This window comes from Gopherus flavomarginatus, chromosome 13 (assembly GCF_025201925.1).
Source record: "Gopherus flavomarginatus isolate rGopFla2 chromosome 13, rGopFla2.mat.asm, whole genome shotgun sequence".
NCBI lineage: Eukaryota > Metazoa > Chordata > Testudines > Testudinidae > Gopherus > Gopherus flavomarginatus.
Window position 1 is genome coordinate 22,025,690 of NC_066629.1, and position 22,152 is coordinate 22,047,841.

A 22,152-nucleotide genomic window follows, 5' to 3' on the forward strand; every position below is an offset into this window, starting at 1 on the left:
ACAGATCCAGACTAACACGGCTACCCTCTGATCCTTGCTTGGGAGTGACCCCACAAACCATCTGGCCCCACTTTGGTGGCCAACACTGCTCTGGTTTAGCTGGAAGGTCCAAGAGGCAGGGAAGAGGTCAGAGCTCCACCTCGTCTAGTGGCTTTAAGACAAAGCACCAGGGTCACATTTTGGTGGTGGAGAGGCTACAGTTAAAATGGGTCCCCCCTTGAAGAGGCTCTATCCTGGCACCGACACCTCAGCTCATCCGTCTCTTCCCCAGAGCTGGGCAAACCTGCTAGATCAAAACGAACCCCTTCCACCCCATGAAAACTCCTCCCCCAACCTCCTTCCGGTCCCAGATTGCCATAGGTGAGTGATGCCCATAGGAGGTGGGCAGGGCACTCTTAATACATGGCAAGCTGAGCCAGTTTTCACAATGTGAGGCAGCATTAGGGCGCCCAGGGGAGTGGGAAGGAAAGAGGCATACACAAATCCTTCATGGCACAAGGCATCTCCACGGCCCATCTCCCCCTCCAGGCAGCCAGCTCCACCCAGAGCGTCACAGCGGGAGGCAGAAGAGATGCCGCTTGGAAAGGCCTGGCCAGGGCCTGCTAGGTCTCCTCGTCCCATAGGCACAGCTGCTTCTGTGGCACGTAATAATCAAAACTGTAGCCCTTTTGGCAGCTGCGGATGCCGCACTTGTAAGAGGAGACCTTGCCACTGGCATCACGGCTCTTGCAGTACTTGAGCATGCACGGGTACCACTCGATGCTCAGCGAGTAGCTGCAGATGCAGGGCTTCCAGTGGTCCAAGCACAGCTTGCAGCGCTGCAAGTCGGGCAGGTCGGCCGACTGCGGCAAGACCTCGAACATGGAGCCATCCACCCCTGTGGGAGGAAAGGGAGAGACAGACGCATGACTTAGGATGCTGCCTCCTGCAGGCTAGGTTGCGCAGGGGGCTGGGCGATAGGACTTCTCCCCTCTAAGGCACCAATTCAAATCTGGCCCAGATTATAGGTAGTGACGGAAAGTGACAGGCACCAGACGGCTGTTCAGTAAGCCCCTCTATGAAATGAGGTTTGTGGGGACTCAACCCAGTTCCCATTGGATAGGTGTCCACATCACAGAAGCCACCACTTTAATTAGCACTAATTGCCTTCCCTGCACTTGGCTTACGGCCTTGGCATAAGTCACCAAATGTTCTTCTCATGCCCAGGGGACAGGATCTGGTAATTGTGCCTAGGCAGGTCTAGGATGTGGAACTAGGTGGGGTTGTGGGAGGAGCAGGGTCTCACCCTAGGGAGATGTGGCCCCAGAAAATAACATGCTCAGCTTGGATTCATTAGAAGAGCAGCATGTGAAACACAGATGTGTAGCAAGTTAACCACTAGTCCACCCCCAGGCAGTGTGCAAGGGACCTGTGTGCACCCACCTATCCACCGGCGTGCAAAGGATCTGCGTGCACCAATACTCCAGCTGCACATGCAAGAGACTGACGTGAACCAGATTATAGACTCATAGACTCCAGGACTGGAAGGGACCTCGAGAGGTCATCGAGTCCAGTCCCCTGCCCTCATGGCAGGACCAAATATTGTCTAGACCATCCCTGATAGCCATTTATCTAACCTACTCTTAAATATCTCCAGAGATGGAGATTCCACAACTTCCCTAGGCAATCTATTCCAGTGTTTAACTACCCTGACAGTTAGGAACTTTTTCCTGATGTCCAACCTAAATCTCCCTTGCTGCAGTTTAAGCCCATTGCTTCTTGTTCTATCATTGGAGGCTAAGGTGAACAAGTTTTCTCCCTCCTCCTGATGACACCCTTTTAGATACCTGAAAACTGCTATCATATCCCCTCTCAGTCTTCTCTTTTCCAAACTAAACAAACACAATTCCTTCAGCCTTCCTTCATAGGTCATGTTCTCAAGACCTTTAATCATTCTTGTTGCTCTTCTCTGGACCCTCTCCAATTTCTCCACATCTTTCTTGAAATGCAGTGCCCAGAACTGGACACAATACTCCAGCTGAGGCCTAACCAGCGCAGAGTAAAGCGGAAGAATGACTTCTCGTGTCGTTTACAACACACCTGTTAATGCATCCCAGAATCACGTTTGCTTTTTTTGCAACAGTATCACACTGTTGACTCATATTAAGCTTGTGGTCTACTATGACCCCTAGATCTCTTTCTGCCATACTCCTTCCTAGACTGTCTCTTCCCATTCTGTATGTGTGAAACTGATTGTTCCTTCCTAAGTGGAGCACTTTGCATTTATCTTTATTGAACTTCATCCTGTTTACTTCAGACCATTTCTCCAATTTGTCCAGATCATTTTGAATTTTGACCCTGTCCTCCAAAGCAGTTGCAATCCCTCCCAGTTTGGTATCGTCCGCAAATTTAATAAGCGTACTTTCTATGCCAACATCTAAATCGTTGATGAAGATATTGAACAGAACCGGTCCCAAAACAGACCCCTGCGGAACCCCACTTGTTATACCTTTCCAGCAGGATTGGGAGCCATTAACAACTACTCTGAGTACGGTTATCCAGCCAGTTATGCACCCATCTTATAGTAGCCCCATCTAAATTGTACTTTCCTAGTTTATCTATAAGAATTTTTTTTTTTTATCTCCCAACAATGCAGAGGAGGAGATTGTAGTGGCTTGCTGACTGGGTCGCACTTTTTGCGCTAGAGAGCCCAGTGCGGAAGGAGATTCTTACCTTTCTCCAGCCAAAATTTAACGTCTTCTTCTCGGGTGTAAATAGCCTCTTTGGCCTCTGAGCAGACGTTGTGAATGTGGGGGCTCAGCTGGGCCCCTTTGCTGAAGTTGACCGCTACGTCCATGTTGAGATGTTCCAGCCCACGCACCTCCTCCGCCTGCCGTACCGTCTTGGGGTTTTTCTGGTGAGGAGAAAGTTACATTGACTCTAACTCCTGCTGCATTATGGGTAACAAGTATGGTCAGCGTCTTCCTCCCCTCCTCCCAAATTAGCTCTTTTGGGACATCAGTATTTTATGCAAACCTAAGAAATAAGCATGTAGCTGGCCTGTCTTGTGCTGGGATTCTCAGCTGACCTCCAAGCTACGCCAGAGCTGAGCCTGCCCGGCACTTGAATGAGACTCCAGAGAAATTCCAGGGACTGCTGGACATGCTGGCAATTCAGTAGGTGGCACTCTTCTCCATGAGATGGCATTGAATAGACACCTCAGTAAGGAGTGCGGTGGGTGCTGCCTATTTAGAGGAGGGGCAAAGGAGGTCTTGGCCACTCCTGGCCACGGTTGCTATCCTCCTCCCCGTGGATGGAATGGGGGCTGCGCTAGCCTAGGGTTAAGGGAAGCCATTGCTGGTTAGAGCATGCACTGGAAAGTGGTGGCCATTGGCTGGGCCAGTGATCTGAGGCTACTAAATTGGGATCGGTACCTGAAAAGGTTAGGGGTTCTGACTGACTTTTATCCCTACTGGAAAGCACATAGCCCCAAGAGACCAGGGATCACATGTGGGGGAGGCACCAGGCCATCTGGTGGGGCTGCCCCTCACCTGCCGCAGCTTTGCCATGGACTCGCTGGGGATGATCTCGTTGCGGTGAAGCCGTGTGACAAAGCAGAGCGCCTGGAACTGGCTTTGGCCCCTCTCCAGCTCCCCCAGGATCAGAGCATGGAAAATCTTCACCTCCTGACAAAAAAAACAAAAACAAACCACAAGGGTTTACCAGCGTCCCCCAGCCCGAATCCTCAGGAGCTGGCAGCGGGAGTTCAAAGCTCCAGCAGGGTAGAAGGGGCATAATGGTGCTTCACTAGGGGAGAGACATGCATGCCCAAACCATCCTGTTCCTTTTCCTCCTTCCATTGCACATCTGTGAGAACATCCCTGGTGCTACACAAAGAAGGAGCAGAGAGAAATGGGCTTCCTTCCCTGAACCACTCAACCACCCGCAATCCATTCAGTGGGAACCTGTCCCCCTTTAGCAGTGGTGGAGCCACAGATAGAGGTCGACAAGCATGTTGCAGCCCTGAGTAATAGCGCTGGCTCTTTTTGCATTAGAGGCTCATGCCTTTAGCTCCAGAGGTCACAGGTTCAATCCCACTACCGACAACCCACCCAGCAATGCAGGGAATTGAACTGGGTTAAAAAAAAACTTTCAGCCAAGGCGGTAGCGGGTTTATCAACCGCTATCTATGTCCCAGCCACCATTAGAGGCAGACAGAGCCCCTAGTCAAGCGTGTTACACATACATCTATCTCATAGTATGCCTTTTGCATATCAGGGAGTGACACCCACTCTCTAGAGATTGCCAATTTCTCCTATGAATCAATGATCCTCAGCTTCCCCCACCCATAGGGGGTGCAAGTGCCCTATTCTTTCCTGTTCCGTTTGGGCCCAGAATGCTGTGTTTTGGCCCTTAGATAGGGGAAGCTCTCCCTGTGGATTCATCTCCTTCCAGGAGGGGGTGCTGTCCTGAAGAGTACCCAACCCTAGTGCTGTGTGCAGCAGCACGGCTTTGACTCGGAGAAGCAGCAGTGGTCTGGAAGGGAAGGAGAGGGTTAAAGACAAGACACGGCTCCCCAGAGGGGGTAAATGCCAGCAGCTGCTTCTCCTTCCACTGCCTGTAAAGAAAATGTCAGTGAGGTGGCAAGAGATTACAGATTCCCTTCTCCCCTCCCACCCTTCCCTTCTCCATTGAGACAGAGTTATTGATGGCCTTAACAGCAGGTTTCATACTTCCTCCTGTTAGTGACACGCAGCCGGTCCTGGCAGCAGCCAGTGAAGTGTGACCAGAAGGAAGTGAGTAAGACACTACAGCGAAATGAAGGGGGAGTGAGAGAGAGAAAAGACAAGGAGTGAAAGGAAGAGAGACAATGGGGATTATATACACCCCACTATTGTATAGAGGGCATCCCACACCTGCACCTATGGGGATGGGATGCCTCATTCCTCCCCATCTCTTCCAGAAACAGACACCTCACTGGTACACCCCAGATCTGCACCATGTGGGAGAACACCCTATTTCCCACCCATCACTGCTCATGTTGCACCTCAATATCCCATAGATTATATCCCACTCCTGCACCCCCAAATTCCCCACCCATATCTACTAGGAAAGGACGCCCTCACTTCCTACTGTCCAGATAAGTAGATCCTCCACCTGCATCCCATCGCAGAAGAGAGCAAGGAGAGCGGGCTGTGGGAAAACCTATGGATAGCAGCAGGGGGCGACACAGGTTCCCTCTGGAGAGCAGCGAGCAAGTGGGTGTGGAGGGAGGTGGGTCCTGAGTCATCCAGAGGAAACTGGAAAGCAGAACTGCTGGATGCACGTCCAGTGGAATCGATGTTGCTAGGGTAGAAACGGCTCACAGGAAAGCATCCGGCTCAGTGTCCCTTGGGACATCACCAGAGAACCATGAGAGGGATGAGTCACCTGGTCACGTCTCAGCAGCATCAGCGAAGGGGAAACATTTATACAGATTCCATGACCTTCTAAATCTGCTATTCCAGCAGCATCCATTAGTTACAGCAATAGACACGAACCTCTGCTGGGCATCAAAGATTATTTGTTCGATGGATGGAGCAAAGGCACAAAGGTGGGAAAAATCTCCTTGCTAGGAAGGACCAAACTAAAAAGTCATATTTCACTCTCGTGATGCAAATCATGTCCCAGCCAGGGAAATGGGATTCTTAAAGTGTTACAAAAACAAAAATAAAGAAGCCAGCCAACCCAACGCCAGTGTCCAGGCTGAGAGATGTTTCCAATGTCATCACTTTAACTTAATACAAAACTCAAAGAATTTACAACACTCATCCAATAGGATTACAGTATGCAAATTAAACCGGCTTTGCTAGATGGTATCAAGCCTGTAGGTCACAAATCATCCTTGTCAGCTAAACCATTCAGGAGTGGTCATAGGGATAGAAACTGGGGTATCTGCCCCAGGCTCTCAGGCATAGAACACAAGCTGAAGGAAAATCTTCATTAGTTGGCAGGGCAAATCAAAGATAGCTCCACAAGTTTGCTACTCTGGCCGACTAGGAGAGCAATGCTCACACATTCATGGAGCAGCCAACTGATCTCTGGAGTCACCACCTCACTGTTTTGCAATGAGGGCTCAGATTGCTTTGCAGCATTGTCCACAGCCCCTCCACCCCCCAAACCTGACGAGATCTTTTCCCAGACCTGTGGAAGGGGCAGAGAGCAGGTGGGCTGCGGAAGGACTTTTTGGGCACATGGTCCATCTTCTGGACCTTTATGAATCCTTGGGGCTTTCCCTGGGGGCAGCTACAGCCAGGGGAAGACTAATGGCAGTGTAGCTCAAGCAGAGTTGTGCTACTGAGGAACACTGGAGATGTGGGGAGTTTGCCACTTAGTCTCCCAGTGAGTTTTGAGCATCCAGAATCTTCACCCCTCTGAGCTGGATGGCACATTGAATTAGGACTGGAAAATGTGATCCCTGCAGTAAAGGCCTGATCCAAAGGTCAGGAAAATCAATTGAAAGATTCCTTCCCCCCTGCTCCCCCAGCCGTCCATTGGTTTCAAAGAGCAGCCATTTCTTGCAGAAGGGACAAAACACCTGACACCACATCCCGCTTCTTCACACTATGTACAAACTGAGAGGTACAATTTTCCTCCAAGCTGCTATCTTTGAATTGTAATAGCAGCCCTGTGAGGGCAGCTGGTCACAGCTCCCAGCCATCAACAACTAAAAATACCATGGGCCCTCTTTGCAGCATAAGTCCTCACCTCATCAGCAAGCTGCTAAACAAGGTAAATCCCCCTCCCTCTCGGCTCTCGGTGCACAAGAAAAACTTTTGACACACTCTTCCCAGCATGACAGAGCCACACTCTATCTACCATGGATTCAACTATCTGGGTGCTACTCAGGCTCCTCCCCACCCACTCCTTCGCTATCAGCATCAGGGCTTGTGGGGCTATAGACCTAGGGTGACCAGATCCTGATTTTATAGGGATAGTCCTGATTTTTGGGTTTTTTTCTTATATGGGCTCCTATTACCCCCTACCCCCGTCCTGATTTTTCACACTTGCTGTCTGGTCACCCTATATGGGCCAGCTAACAGGAGGCTCATCTCTGGACCCAACGAATGGCAGAGGAGAGACAAAATTCATAGATTTTAAGGCTAGAAAATTCATAGATTTTAAGGCATAAGACCCATTATGACAAATCTCATCTGACCTCCCTCATAGTCCAGGCCAGAGAATTCCAGCCCGTGATTCCTGCAGCTAGGGCCTGCATCTGGTTAAGAAGTCATCTGTGTGTCAAAGTTCAGCTCAGGACACCGGCACTTAGCTACTTCTCCGAGGACTCACAAAAGTTTTGTTCTATAAGAAAAAGCTCTCCAGGCCAGAGCCACATCTGGTGTAAGTCAGAACAGGCTCCATTGACTTTATGAAGCTATGCCAATTTATGCCATAGGAGGAGCTGGCTCTTTGCTTTGAGGGCATTCAAATCCTTGGCAGGAGGGAAAGGTAAAGGGGACTCATTCCTTTGGAACATGACTGGTAAGAAAGTACTGGATGGAGACAGAAAAACACCAGCTCCTGAGAAGCAGGAGGAAAGAGGCAGGATACTCTCCATAACAAAGGCTCTTTTTCATGTTTTGGCATCACAGGGAGATTGGTAATGGGAGAAGCAGGAGCATTTCACTGCAGGAGCAGCCGCATAAATCCAGCTCAGGCTGATAGAGACCACCTGACAATTGTTTGGTGGCCTGTGTGAAATGATCGCAGTCCAGTTCCTAGGGGACGGATGTCTGTATCACAAAAAACCCTGTCACACTGGAAACTAAATTAACACCCACGCTGGGCACTTCAGCAGTGAGGCCAAGGACTGAATGGATCATGGATACTGAATTCTCTTCCATAGAGGAGGCTTTCCCAGGTCAAGAAGGAGGTACATTAACAGGCCAGTGTGTGGGTGGGCTGAGGTGGAAAGCTTGTTTTCTTTGCTCTATCTGTTCTATGGACAGAGATTCTGTGTGTCCTGGCTGTTAATCTGGCACCATTCTCCAGAGCTAAATTCACTTACAAAATGAATTATGTCACAGCGGCAGCATTTCCCTAGCAGAGGAGCGGAACACTGTTCACTTCCTTTGGAATCCACCGAAGAACATGGTGGTTAAGATCAACCTCCATGGGAGTGTGGGAAGAAGCCACATTAACCAGGAAGAGGGACGCCAAGTGCTGAGAAGACCTTTCCCCCTTAGGAGCTCTGGGGCGTTCCTGTTACCTGGCTCACAAGGTTTGAGAGGAGACCTCCTTTTATCCAGAGCAGGAATCAAAGCTCTGAGCAATGTCCTGTCTGGGGCTACCGTCTGGGCTAGTTCATACATTCCTCAACTTACTCACTGTCTCCTCTCCCATGTACAGAAAACAAAAGGATGTGGAATTCCGGGCACATCTGGACAGCTGAAAGACCAGCTGCAGATTGAGATGTGGCTCCCTTCCAATGGCCAGAACAGGGATTTTTGCTTGGTGTATTTATTAAATGGATACTGAACAAGAGAAGCAGGAAATAGAAAGAATTTAAAAGAAAAAAAAAATCCAATTAGTCCACAAACTTGATCTTTTTTTAATCACTGCCTCCAGTCCTCGGGCTTGACTGGCAACCCGCCATGCACAGGGAATACCCCTGAAATGACTCACAGTAGCTTTAAAGGCATCACTCAGAGCTAGAGGCTGCTGTGGTCTTTTGGGTCTTCAAGAGCAAGATTTGAAAGTATCTTTTCCAAAATAAAAGTCAGAGCGCGATGATCTTTCCTGAGATCTGGAATTACAAGCCTAAGGCAATGGATGAAGCAGCAAAAAAGCGGGGCGGAGAGTGGGGAGGGAAAAAAGGGGAGAGGGAAATGGCCAACATTTCCAATTTTAACCCAGAAAAAAAAAAGGATGAAATTTGCACAAAAATGTTTGTAGGGGAAAAAAATTCATCCCATTTTTCAATTACTCTAATGGGAAGGGTCTTGTCTAAACCTGGCCCCAGTGGTGCAGCCTAGATTCACTGCAGAGTCTTCTAAATTTAGGCCAAGTCGTTTTGATTTGAGCTCTTCCTCTTTGATCTCCCACAACATGCAAGGCTGAGCGAGGCTCCAGCAAATAAAAATGAAAAACCCAACAGTCCCAAATAGAATGATATTTCATTTTAATTTATTTGAGAAAAATGAGACCCAAGGCTGACAGCAAGCCAGGCACATTTTTTTTCGCCAGACAATGAAATCTGAAAATTTAGCTGCCCATGGGCAAAGGATTAGAAAAAAATTATATCTCCAGGTTGAAGGTGAGCTTTGCAGACTGAAATGGAGATCTCGCAGAACTGCAGAATTCTTTTTGATCTACCTACCCAAAGGTGCGTGTGCCTCAATAACTGGGTCTTTGTCTCTCTAATGGCTGGTCCATGAGTCTACTGCTGCTTCTAATAGCTGTAAGCCATTAGCAGAAGTGGATGAAGCTCATGATTTTAACACCGATGGTCCCAGGTTCAAACCCTGCCATTAAACCAAAGCAGGAGAAGTTACACAAATGCACCTGGCAATCTGTGCACCTGGGTGAGATGGAGCTGGTAGAAGCAGGCACAACGTCACCCGACCCAGTGATATAGGGTTAAGGTCAGTAGCATGAGCCTGTTTACACCTCAGACAAATTTAGCCCTGATGCCCAGGAAGGAAAATGTGAGATTATGCTTTAATACGTAGGACTGGATTCTGAATAAATCTACCCGCCTGTGATGCCAGGAGTTTTAACGGGATTGCATGGGGGGTAAATCAGTGCAGCTGGAATGCCAGGTACAGTTGCAGGAGAGTGGGGGCCACAAATAAACAAAGCCCCTGTCTCATCCTGCCTTGCCAGCATCATCCTCAGACACACACTCCCGGGTCCTCTCCCATTGCTATTTGGCCTTTTTGTGTGCATCTTCAATCTATTTCCCCTCCTCCTTCCCCTGCGAGCTTGTTCTCATCACACCAGAGAGCCTGTGACCCAGCCCCGCCGCCAGAGCCAACCTAAATATTTATCTACTCGGCTGTGTGCGCTCAGTGATTTATAGACCGTGGTCTCCATATGGCCAGAGCCAAGGGAACTGGAGGGCCTCTTGTCTGGATTGCTGCAAGCATCTTCGTTAAAGGGGCTCACAGGGGGACAAAAGGCTAGAGACAAAGCAGAGAAATAGAAAAGTGGGGGCAGAGAGAAAGAAAATACAGGAGGGCCAGGGAGATCCTGCAGCAGAAAAAGGAGGAAGAAAAGGGATAGAGCAGTAGGGAGTAACAGGGCAGGGAAATGGGGCAGAGAGGGATTGGGAGGGGAAAGCAGTGGGAAAGGAGATCACACAAGAGGGGAAGCAGATGCAGGCAGGATATCAGAACGGGTCTTCACAGATTAACTGCCCCTTCCATTGTACTGTCCATGAGAAAACAGCACTGCCCCCGCCCCCCCGACCTGGATTATTTCCCTTCCAGAGTTCTCCCTGTCAAGTCTACATGCCAGGCTCGGCGAGAGCCCTGTGCTCCTCTGCCAGCCCTTCCCTCTCCCAACACTCCATCAGTGGAATCAGAAAGGTGTTAGCCTGGCCACCTGAGATGGATCTAAATAAACCACATCCCACCCACCGCCCCCGGCTTCACTGTGTCAGAGACAACAGGATGTCGGCCCTGCATGCCCTCACCTGCCACCATCCAACTCCCATCCCGGAAGTCTCAGGGTCTAGAACGAGGATCCTTGCGCTGCACTGGTGACCAATTTTCTCAGAGCTGTGGCTGCCTCCCACTGGGCTCAGGCCTCTCGGCTATAGTTGCCAAGTCTTCACAGTGAGCCAGCAGGGAGAGCCGCGCAGAATCCAGGGCAGACAGGTGGTTAGAGGATTAATGCTCCGAGGGTCTGTCTACACTGCAGCTGGAGGCAAGCCTCTCAGCCTGCGTAGACAGACTCACGATAGCTGGACTCAATCTTGAGCATGAAAAATAGCAGCGTGGATGTCGTGGCTCTAGTGGACACTCAGGCTAGCCACCTGAGCTCAGACCGAGGGGGTTGGGTGGGCCCAAGTTGCAATGTTTGCACTGCCAGTCTTCGTGCACTAGCTAGAGCCCTCCTCATGCCTGTCCATCTACGTGGGTTGGGAGGCTTGACCCCAGCTGCAGTGTAGGCAGACCCCATGAGAGCAGACTCTAGGTCCTAAGCGCAGCCAGGGTCACTGCCTCGGACCTCCCTTCTCAGAGCAACGCCACAGACCATGTGTTCAGCCTAGCAGAGAAACCACAGCTGACCTGCGAGGTCACACCGATGGCGACCACGCCGGCTTTTTGCCCATGGCAGCCATGGTGAAACAGCTCATATGGGTTCTGGGCTTCATGATTTGCTGAGCAGGGATGGGTCACATGCTGGGTGGTCCTCTAAAAACAGTGGTTGCCAGAATCTCATCACTCTTCCTCAAGGGATGCCAATCGCCGCAATGAGACCCAATTGATAAAAGGCGGCAGAGCCCTGGGTGCAAATATACCCCAGTAAGAGTTACTGGGAAACATTACTGTAGTATTACAGAAGTGCAGAGAGTGGTGATGGTAATTGCTCCTCCTTCTGACTGCAACCCCAGCCCCCTCACTGCCGGTCCTGCCAGAAGAGTGAGGTGACTCAGTGCTGAGTGAGTTCCTGGCCAAGTCAACGGAGGGCACAGTACGGTTACCAGCCGGGGATTTCTGTAAAACTTCCCAGCATGGGAACAAGTTCCAACAGGACACCTGAACCTCCCCAGATACGTTCCCTGAAGGACTCTTCACGTTAACCCTTTCAGGAGGTTCTGGCAACCCCTGACCCGTGTGTCTGAACCTAGGTGTGGTTAGTACAGTTACTACCATTGTTTAGATTCTGGCTTCACACTGCTTGGTGGAGCTAAAGAACAGGCAGCCCAAGAGCTCCTCCTAACTGCTATACCTCAGCCACATCCTTGCCCTGGGGGGAAGCCCTTTTACCCAATGAGAAAGGTATAGCAGGTCCCCCAGGCCCAGCTTGGTGGGGCATGTAGACCACCAGGCCAAGAATGGGTTAATGTGGGCCTGTGAGGCCAGTTATGCCACCTGGCGGGACAGCCATGCTCAGCTGACCATGAAATCCAGCTGGGCAAGGGCAGGCTGGTTCTGATAAAGAAGGAAGTTTGTCTCAGAAGCGGGCTCCAGGGAGGGAGTCTGCAGTCACTCTCTGGGAGCAGAGACGTTGGGAGGAGGAAACCCAGGGGGAGAATAAGCTCAGGGATCCTAGCCCTGAAAGAAAATTGCACAGAAGTTGCAGGGAAGAAAGCCTGAGAAGGCTGGGTAGAAAGAAGCCCAGGGAAACTGCAGGAAGGGGAGAAATGTGCAGACTTTGGCTGTTGGTTACAGGATTACTGGGCTGGAACCTAGAGCAGAGGGAGGGCCTGGGTTCCTCTACCAGCCCCTGGGAAGATGGTATAAAGCCCCCTGACATAAGGAAATATGGATAATTCAGAGCCTGGAGGATTGCGGTGATCACTGGGCCCAGAGACAGGGGCTGCAGACCTGATATAAGGTTTAGGAATCTTTTGGGGGACTTGTGTTTGTTACCCCAAAATGGGTGGACGTTAATATGGTGACAAAGCCAGAGAGCCAAGTTACAGAAGAGACCATCCCAGTGATGGACAGCATGGGGCACCAGAGGGAAAGAGAGCTGCCACACCTGGCCACGAGGTGCTCCTGCAGTGACCGAACCCTGTTACACTCCACTAGAGGACTTCCAGTTTTGAGAAGCCCACTTGTCCTCCATTTATTCTTTCCTCATTGCATCTCCTTGCTCCTCAAACCTGGCCTCATTCCTCTCCTACAAGGACCCATCTTCTGGGATGAGAGGGCAATTCAGGCTGCTTTTAGGCCTTTCCCTACAGGGACTAAGGGCCAAGCATGGCTAGATCTGAGCTGAGTTTAGGGTGACCAGACAGCAAGTGTGAAAAATCAGGACAGGGGTCTGTGTGTGTGTGTGGAGGGGGGGTGGTAATAGGTGCCTATATAAGAAAAAGCCCCCAAAATCGGGACTGTCCCTATAAAATGGGGACATCTGGTCACCCTATCTCAGTTCCACGTTGAGTGGAGCAAACCAGTCCTCAAGAAACAAAAGCTTTTAGGACAGTGATTCACATGCTTGACTCCTACTGAGCACAAAGGGGGACTGTGTACATCCATACAGAGGAAGGAAGGTGATTAGGGTGCTATGCAGGGACATGGGACACCTGAGTTCAATCCCTGCTCTAACTTGTTTGACCATGGGCAAGGGACCTAGCCTCTCTGTGTCTCAGTTGCCCATCTGCAACGTGGAGATAACAGCACTGCTCTGCCTCACAGCAGAGTTATGAGGATAAATATACCAAGGGTTGTGAGATGCTGAGATACCAAGGTAACAGGTTCCAGGTAAGGACCTAAGACAGACAGATGCAAAAGCAGAATTTGGCTGGTGTAGTGATAGTGGGTGTTACTCTTCTATCACATTCTCCAAATAAAAACAGTCTAACTGGGTTGTGTGGGTAAAACTCAAAGCAACCAGAGTCCCTTGTTTGTGATGGAAAGTTGGATCAGTTACTGCAAAACTGAAATAAATAACGCTCAGCACGTGCACAGTGCTTTAGGTTTCCAAAACACTTCACAAGCATTAATCCATGTGAGGTACTCTAGATAAGAACAATGCTTTACAAATAGAGACTTTGTGGTTGAGAGGTTAAGGCCACCTTTGCAAGTGTGGTAATTTCAGATACCTCCATTTCTGGTACCCAATAATGGGTCTGATCTGGTAAGTAGTGACCAGCTGGAACTCCAAGTGAAGTCAATGGGAGCTGTGGGGGCTCAGCACCTCTCTCTCTCTCAAAAAAAACAAGCTCTAAACAGCTCATGCTAGACACCTAAAAAATGAGAAATTCACAAATCAGGGGCCCATGGCCAGGCAGTCAATCATTGGCAAAAGCGGAACTAGAACTCAGGAGTTGTGGCCTTCCAGTCCTGTGCTCAGCTTATCAGACCAATATACAGTATCAGATAAAAGAGAAAGATTCTTGCTGTTCAAACGATCAGCTTGATTATAATACAGTGTTTTCAGACTGCAGCACTACCCCCCAGGATAACCACCAACTCAGAATCCGAGTGAACTGCCCCCCCTCCAATACCAAATCCCTAGAAAATCCATATTTTAATAATGCAACATTAAACTCTTTAATGTTTAACGTCACAGAGGGAGACCTGTGGAGAGCTTGAATCGTTGTTTCTAGTCTGCCTGATTACAACTCCTAAATTGCTCCATCCCTCCTATGGAGAGAGTTAAAAAGCGTCCTATTATCTCACAGTAGCTTGCAGGGAATTGGTCTCATCTGTTCTTTGATGGAGTCCCAGGGCACCGTTAGGAAGCCTTTGAAAAGTGCACCCCGGAACAGCACTGTTCTGCATCTTGGGTTCTGCTGATGAAAATCTTGCCTCTGAAGGTTTCGACTGCAGAGATTCTAGCAACCCAAGAGCAGGATTTATAACACTGCTATGGTTTCTCCCTCTCCAAATGGAATTAGGGAGGCTCAGGGTAAGGCAGTGCCCCTTGGCTTGAAGTAATAATAGAAAACCAAACGCATGGCTTCCATCATATGCAGGGTCTATGGTTTTGTTCAATGGCTTTCAGCAGCCTCACTATAAAAATCGTTCCAGCACCCTGCCTATGCCTGCTGGTCACAGTGTACACACACAAGCAAGGAAGTGAGCACACCCCAAAGTAACCAACAGCCTCCTGCCCCAATCCTTAGCTGTTTGAACATCTTATATCCCCCAAATTCAACACCTGACTACAGGTGACAAATTTCCTAGGGGAATACAGGAATCACCAGGCTGGATCAGACCCAAGGACCATCCAAGGCCAGTCTTCTGTCAGTGGGCAGCGCCAGCCGCTTCAGAGGCAGGTGCAACAACCCTGCAGTAGCAGATGTAGGATGAACTGCCCCCCACACCCCTCCACATAAGGTCTTATCCTCATCTCTAAAGTCAGAGGCTAGCTTAAGCCCTGAAGCAAGAGGTTTAATATCCCTTCCACGATTTTATCAGTATTAATTAGGATATTCCTGATATCCAGGGGGGAGGAAATTCGGGAAGAGCGAGTTTCCCAAACTGAATGCATAAACGTTTTGGGGCAGAGGCTGTCGTCTACTCCATGTTTGTACAGAACCTGGTACAATGGAGCCCGAATGCGGAAGCGGCCTTAAGCACAGACAACAACAGTAGAGTCAATCTTCTCGTCTCATGTAACAAGAGGCAATTCAGCATTTCCACTGTCTGTCTAATGCCACATTTCTTGCTCCGGTGTTGTCTGCTTCCATGACAGCAGGATCTTTCTCAATGGGCTTTTTCCTTAGGTCATCTGTTGTCCTTCTCTTTTCCGTCTTCCACCACCTGGTATCAAGGCAAGGGCTTGTCTAGGAATATGGTTTTTTCCTGACATCTGTACAGCATGCCCACACCACTTCAGCCTCCTTTCTCAAACCATTGCTTCTACTGTTTGTTGGCCACTCCTCTGTAATACAGCAGCATTAATTACCTTATCCCATTAGACAACACCAAGTGTTCTCTGCAAGCATCGCTGATGGAATGCGTTAAATTTCCTGCTGTAGACTCCTAGCATTTGCCACGTGTCAGAAGCATATAAATATAGGTACCATTCTGACACCGCATAATTTTTGTCTTGGTTCTTGTGTTAATCTTATTATTTTTATCAAATTATTACTCATTTTGAATACAACAGCAGCAGCCTGTTGGCAACCTGAAGTTCCTGGAATCGCAAGGGTTAAAATCTCCTGCCCTCTCCACATGCAGCTCCATGCACTAATTTATGAGTCATTATAAGGAGAAAGAATTACCTGCATCCTTGTGCTGACTCCACCGTAAGCCACCCACCCCATTCCCAGGCTGCAGTGTGAAAACCCAAACACTTTTGCAAAGATGCTGCCAGGTTGCTGGTTTTTTTAAATAACCATTAGCCATAAAATAGAAACAGAAATGCTTCATTCCTTCAAAAATGCAATGAAATGAGGCATTTATTGTTACTTCAGCAATTCCCCTGCAGTGCTAAAAACCCAGACATCTCAGGCACTGGTGCCTGGTAATAAATACCAATACACACTTAGGATTTACAGCACTTTTCACCCATCGCTCTCAAAGCAGTTGATAAAGGTGGGTAACACATTATTGTCCTCATTTTACAGAAAGGGAAACAGAGAGGAGAAGTGACTTGCTCAAGGTCACCCAGCAGCTCAGTGGCAGAGCCGGGATCAGAATCCATGTGTCCAGAGTTGCAGTCTAATGCCTTATCAACCAGAGCCCACCTCCTTGGAGAACCAGAACATGAAATTAATCACACTCAGAAAGTCTGCTTTAATGCCGTGTATTTATCTCCCAGATTCTGTGCTGCTCTAATGGCCAGTAAATTCCTGAGCAGCCCCAGGGCTTCTCTAACTCACTGCTGCCTAAAGACTGCTCCACAGGACAGAATTGCTTGAGCCCAGAGCATTGCAGCTACTATCCTTCCAATCCCTGATATGCCTCTCAGTGGGGGTGGGCAGCAAGGTAGCACTGGGTGCTACTGTGGCAAAGAGTCACAGTGGGTGGGAATCGGATCATGGGTTTCATTTGGCAGGATAAATGAAGTGCAAGAAGTAAACTGAAGTTGCAAAAAGTCAACTGGATTTATAAAATACTTTCAGTTTCAATCCTGTATGGGAGAAAAATTCCCCGCATGCAGAGGCTGTCGGCAAGCACCACTGAAGGTCCATGTCCGGCCTCAGGACAGGGCATAAATGCAATTAAGTACTGCATAAGCCTTGAACATCTCTGCATCAGGGTGAACATCACGCAATTAACACAGAGAAAGAGATGGCTGAACAAATTGTTTTCATGTTGATAGTCATATCACAGCAGATACCAACAGATTAGATTGTGCAATAACTTCCCCGGGGACAGCACAGGCTTGTTCCCGCCAATACAATGCACAGGTCCAGTCTAGTTTTGAAAGTCCCAAGGGATCACGCTCACACTGTATCCCTAAGGAGATTATTCTAGATATGGTGCTTAAGGACTTATATGGCTTCTCATTAGCACGGTATCCATGTGTCTTGCAATCTTTATCAGGAAGTATCTCCATTTTACAGATGAGGAACTGGGACACACAGAGTCAGTGGCAGAACCAGGTCCCCCAAATCCCAGGTTGGCACCCTAACCAGTGGCCATCCTTCCTCTTGATTTCACAATCTACCATTTTCCATCAACAGATGGGTGGAGAGAAGGGAAGCAGGATTCTTCCCCCGCACAAGACAGGGAACTGGAAAAATCATTTGTGTGAAAAGCCAGCATTTTGGCCGCATTGTAACCACAAAACTAGACTGAGAAACCCAGATCAACACCCTATCTGCATTTCCAGAGGAGAACAACGCAAGGGCTTCTCACTGGCAAAGGGAAGTTGTGAAACACCATGGAGCAGGGCACCAGAGCAGAACAGAGTTAAATGTGGTAATGGCTGTGAGAGACCAGGAGAACAGGTCTGGATGGGATCCCCAGCAGGCAGGCAGCTCTCGTGGTTACTCACGGTATTTTAAATTCTATTTCTCAGGTCGTTACATCTGGCTGTTCCTTGCCCCTCCTTTAACCATTTTCTAGCGAAGCCATTGGAAAAAAAAATACATTCCAGCTCTGAGCTGATGTCAGATTAAGAACTGTCCCCTGAGTGCTTTGAGTATGGGGAGAGGTTTTCTTGCAGGTTTCAGATTTGCAGACAAGTCTCATGTGCAAATCTTCAGGAGAGACGAAGGGGTGGGGAGGGATGCCGGAATGAACAGCAGCATCAGCACTTCACCATGTGGCATCCAAAGCTCCCATGGGGGTATCCACAGCCCCCGTATTCTGTCTAGAGGATCTGGAAAGTGCATGACACACAATTTGGACTGATTATGGATTTTAATTTCAGTCTCTGAGCTTCCCAGGGCATCCCATCTTCTACGTCTCTTTTACAGTATAAGTTCCTCGGGGCAGGGGCTGTTTACTTCTGTGTGTTGTACAGCACCCAGGACACTGATACTTAAATAAGTGAAATTTATTAGTGCTGAAGAAAGGTGCTGGCTTGGCAGCATTGCTGAGTGAAGATCTTTCCCCATAGCATGAACAGCAAACTTCCCTCCTACCACCATCCCCTGCCCATTTGACTTATCCCTGCTATGGAGAAACCATTGTTAGAATAGGATGTGATTTCAGATTCCCCCGTCCATTTAGTCCTTGCAGAGAAGAAGGTTTAACTTGTAACAACTGAGGAAGGAGGTGGGTTGAGATACAGACATGTGCTCCAAGGAACTGGGCTGAGACCCTCCAACTCTCGAGCTGGGAACATTTGATAGTCTGGGAAAGAGGCTAAGAAGGGACTTGTGACCAAATGTCGTATTGGGGATGGGTGTGTGTGTGAGAAAATCATATACATCGCTGAGCATGGAGGTTTGGGGGTCATGCAGCTATCTATATGGGCAGTCAAGGCTTCAAGGCTCTCAGCAGATCTGGGCATGATACCCATTACAGTTTAGATTTTTGTTTCCTTTCACTTGAAACCAGAGGAAACAGTCCTGAAATAAGGGCTGGGAAAAACAAAACACTAACCACCCCAACTGATCACTACACAAAGCAGTCAAGAGAATGCCGTTTCCGGTGCACCAGTTAGTGGAACGGAAAATCCATAACATCTGCTCATGCTTGACACAGACTCCAGAGAAGTCCATCTAGCACAGACACTCCCTTCTGCTGCAATGAGCTATGGGCTCTCACTCATCTCAGAGAGAATGGCAGCTCCTCTGCATAGACTCCCTCTCATACCAAGATGGAGGGGGGTAGGGGGGCAGGGGAAAGTCACCCTTTCCTTCAACCAATGTCAGAGTATGTCCCCTCACCCTCACTGCCGCTGCAATCCTGGTGAGCACTCCTCTGCCCCCAGCTCACTGGCCAGTCCTCCAACACACCCCAATGATCCACCCCATGCAGAGACAGAAATTGCTCATCCAATTCCACAGAAGGATGGAAACACCCCAAAGTGCTGTTCTACCCAGAGACGTCCCAACCTATAAAGGCTACCCGACAAAATATAAGGAAGGGTGTATCCTACTGAGATAGAACCACCACCACCCTCCAAAAGATAGAAGGGATCCCATCTCACGGACTGAAATACCCCCAGCTCCTTAACGCAGGGGAGATTCCATCACTCCTAATCACAGATAAACACACCTGCCAGCTGAGCTATCAAAAGGACAGATTCAGGGAAAGACAGGGCATTGACCTAGGTTCCATCCCTGGCCCTGCTGCTGTCCTGCCTCAGTGTCAAGTTCCTTCCCTGCTCTGTGCCTCAGTTTCCCCCACGATAAAGTGAGGGAATGACATTCATCTGCCTTTAAAAAGAGCATTCCAATTTACAAATGAGAACCACACTGGGACCTACCCTGGCACAGAACTTGTTACAGAGCAGGCAGGCCTTTCCACACAAACACTACCCCACTCCACCTCCCCCAGCTAAAGCAGACTCCTGACTTCCTGAGAGTCTCTCTAAACACAGAACTGCTCAGCCCACTCCACTGATCTCCCATGAGAAGTCGTGTCCAGCGTTCCCAGGCTGTAGCCCTTTGATCTGCTCCACCCCAGCGGGGAGGCCAGATAAACAAAATATACTCTGGATTATCCCATAGCTCCTCTCCACAGGGATGGTGGAAGAGGCAAAGGGGGAGGACCATTAGCAGCATGTTCTCCCACGCTGATGGGATGGGGGCAGTGTCCCCTGCAGGAGATCTGGCCTCCATCCCTTCCTCCACGGTGCTAGGGAAGGAGGAAGGGTCAAGTCCATGGGTCAGATCCTCAAGAGCTTAGGATCTCCATCTTTCATACTGGTGACCCCTTTCACATATCAAGCCTCTGAGTGTGGCCCCCCTCCTTATAAATAAAAAACATTTTAACATATTTAATACCATTATAAATGCTGGAGCGGGCCCGGTTTGGGGTGGAGGGTGACAGCTCGTGACCCCTCATGTAATAACCTTGCGACTTGCTGAGGGGTCCCGCCCCCCAGTTTGAGAACCCCTGCCCAAGAGGTAATGCAGATCTGGTGGTACCAGAAGGGAAGAGGACAGTTTGTCAGCAGTGAGACCCTTACCCAGCTCAATTCCCTACTGGGCTAGTGGAAAGGAAGGGATGCAGCCTCAGCAGGGGGCTTTCTCCCCAAGCCCTTGGAAGGGAACAAAACTCTGCACCTCTATCCCTGGTTTGGTAACGGGGACAGGACCAGCTCCTCAGCCCTACAGAGGAAAAAGGTCCATGCACGCCCCCCCCCTCCCAGCGCCAAACTCCCATCCCTCTACTACAACTACTGAGGGCTCCAAAGGCAGCCCAGCCCCATGTGGGGCTCAGCTCAGATTCCCCAGCCAAGGAGGATTCCCGCTGGGGGGTGGGAGAAAGCTCAGAGGTCACCAAATCCCTTCCCATTGGGACACGCCCTGGGGAGTTTAAGACCCACTCCAGCTTCCTGATCCATCATTTTCCGGGAGCAGGGAGAGGCTGAACCCCCCCATCTCGGGTCCTGTCCCCCAGTGTATGGTCCAACCCCCCCAATTCTGGGGTCCTGCCCCCCTCTGTGGGGTCCGAGCCCCCCGCCCCCCCATGCCGGGTCCTGCCCCCCTCTGTGGGGTCCGAGCCCCCCGCCCCCCATGCCGGGTCCTGCCCCCCTCTGTGGGGTCCGAGCCCCCCGCCCCCCCATGCCGGGTCCTGCCCCCCTCTGTGGGGTCCGAGCCCCCCGCCCCCCATGCCGGGTCCTGCCCCCTTCTGTGGGGTCCGAGCCCCCCGCCCCCCCATGCCGGGTCCTGCCCCCCTCTGTGGGGTCCGAGCCCCCCGCCCCCCATGCCGGGTCCTGCCCCCCTCTGTGGGGTCCGAGCCCCCCGCACCTGTCGGAAGTCAGCGGTGAGGGTGATGAGGGTCCCGTCCCCTTTGCGCAGCTCCAGGCTGATGCAGTCGGCGCCGCTGTCCGCCTGCAGACTCTCCTCCGTCACCTGCCCATCGGGCAGCCGCACCCGGACCCGCAGCTCGGACAACGCTCCGGGGCCAGCCCGGCCGGGCAGCGGCCCCGGGAGCAGCCGCAGCAGCAGCAGCAACAGCGCAGAGAGCCCACAGCCCTGAGAGCGCATCCCCGGCAGCAGGAGCCAGAGAGGGCGATGGCTAAGCGCCCCCTGCCCCAGCCCCCCGCTTCGTCCCCTATACTTCCCCCACCGACCCCCCCCAATCCGCCTGAGCTCCTCCAGCCAGGCACCCCCTCACCTCGAGCTCACCCCCGCCCCCCGCAAGCGGCTCCCGAGATAACACTCCCCAAGAAGTTTCCAAACTTTGCCTGAAAGTTTGGCGGAGCTAAGACAGCCCCCGAATCTGGGAGCTCCCCGCGGGTCACCCTCTGCCTTCTCCTCCTCCTCCTCCTCCACTCCCTAGAGCCCTCTCCGCCTCTCTCCCTGGACTCTGGACAGCACATGGGCTGCTGCTTGCCCTTTACACCTCCCAGTGCACCGGTGGAGTGGCTGGCTGGTGCCCAGATCCTTGGCAACCACCTCTCCTCCTCGTGCCCTGCTACCCCACCATGTCCAGCCTGTCTTTTCCCTCTCCCCCCAGCAGCCCTGCCTCAGCTCCCTCTGTCCCTTACTTGGGACTCTTTGATTCTGTTTTTCTCTTTTCATTCAATCTCCCCCCGTCACTTCCTTCACCGAACACAACCCACAAGAGACCTGGCTTAAAGAGACAGTGCACCTCCGCCTTTAAAGGGCCAGTGCAAGCCCACAGCTGCTCCCCAGCTGGGATCCCAAGCTGCTCATGCAGCCAAAGTGGGGCGGGGGGGAGGTTGGAAGGGAAAGAGAATAAAACAGCTTTGTGGAACATTTCTTTCCTAATTACTATCTCCTCCAAACACCCCCACTCACCCTGTCATCTGGTTTCATGCTGGTGTCATGATGATTTACACTGACTGGGAAAATTTCCCCTTGTTCTCAAGTCAGGGTCCATCCTGCAAGTTTCTTTTCTTTCCTGCAGCCAGAAATTGGTTCCCCCTTTAATTCTGAAATGAATGCTATTGAGAAGCTGCAGTTAAAAA

General features: G+C 50.4%; 1 protein-coding gene across 1 annotated transcript; it reads right to left on the bottom strand.

Annotated features, from left to right (window-relative positions):
• Window positions 1–38: 38 nt before the first annotated feature.
• Window positions 39–21,205, bottom strand: OAF (out at first homolog). The gene is made up of 4 exons (XM_050921968.1): window positions 20,966–21,205; window positions 3,531–3,665; window positions 2,713–2,893; window positions 39–877 (listed from the first exon to the last, which is right to left on the bottom strand). The coding sequence occupies exons 1-4, from the start codon at window positions 21,203–21,205 to the stop codon at window positions 603–605; spliced, it is 831 nt and encodes a 276-aa protein (XP_050777925.1). The 3' UTR covers window positions 39–602.
• Between the last annotated feature and the right edge of the window lie 947 nt (window positions 21,206–22,152).

What these genes read in the sequence shown, in the direction of transcription:
- OAF (XM_050921968.1), bottom strand. Translation starts at nt 21,205, where the DNA reads ATGCGCTCTCAGGGCTGTGGGCTCTCTGCGCTGTTGCTGCTGCTGCTG. An exon ending in TCACCGCTGACTTCCGACAG is followed by an intron (nt 3,666 to 20,965) that starts GTGCGGGGGGCT and finishes TTTTTTTGTCAG; the next exon opens with GAGGTGAAGATTTTCCATGC. An exon ending in TAAATTTTGGCTGGAGAAAG is followed by an intron (nt 878 to 2,712) that starts GTAAGAATCTCC and finishes TTCCTCCCACAG; the next exon opens with GGGTGGATGGCTCCATGTTC.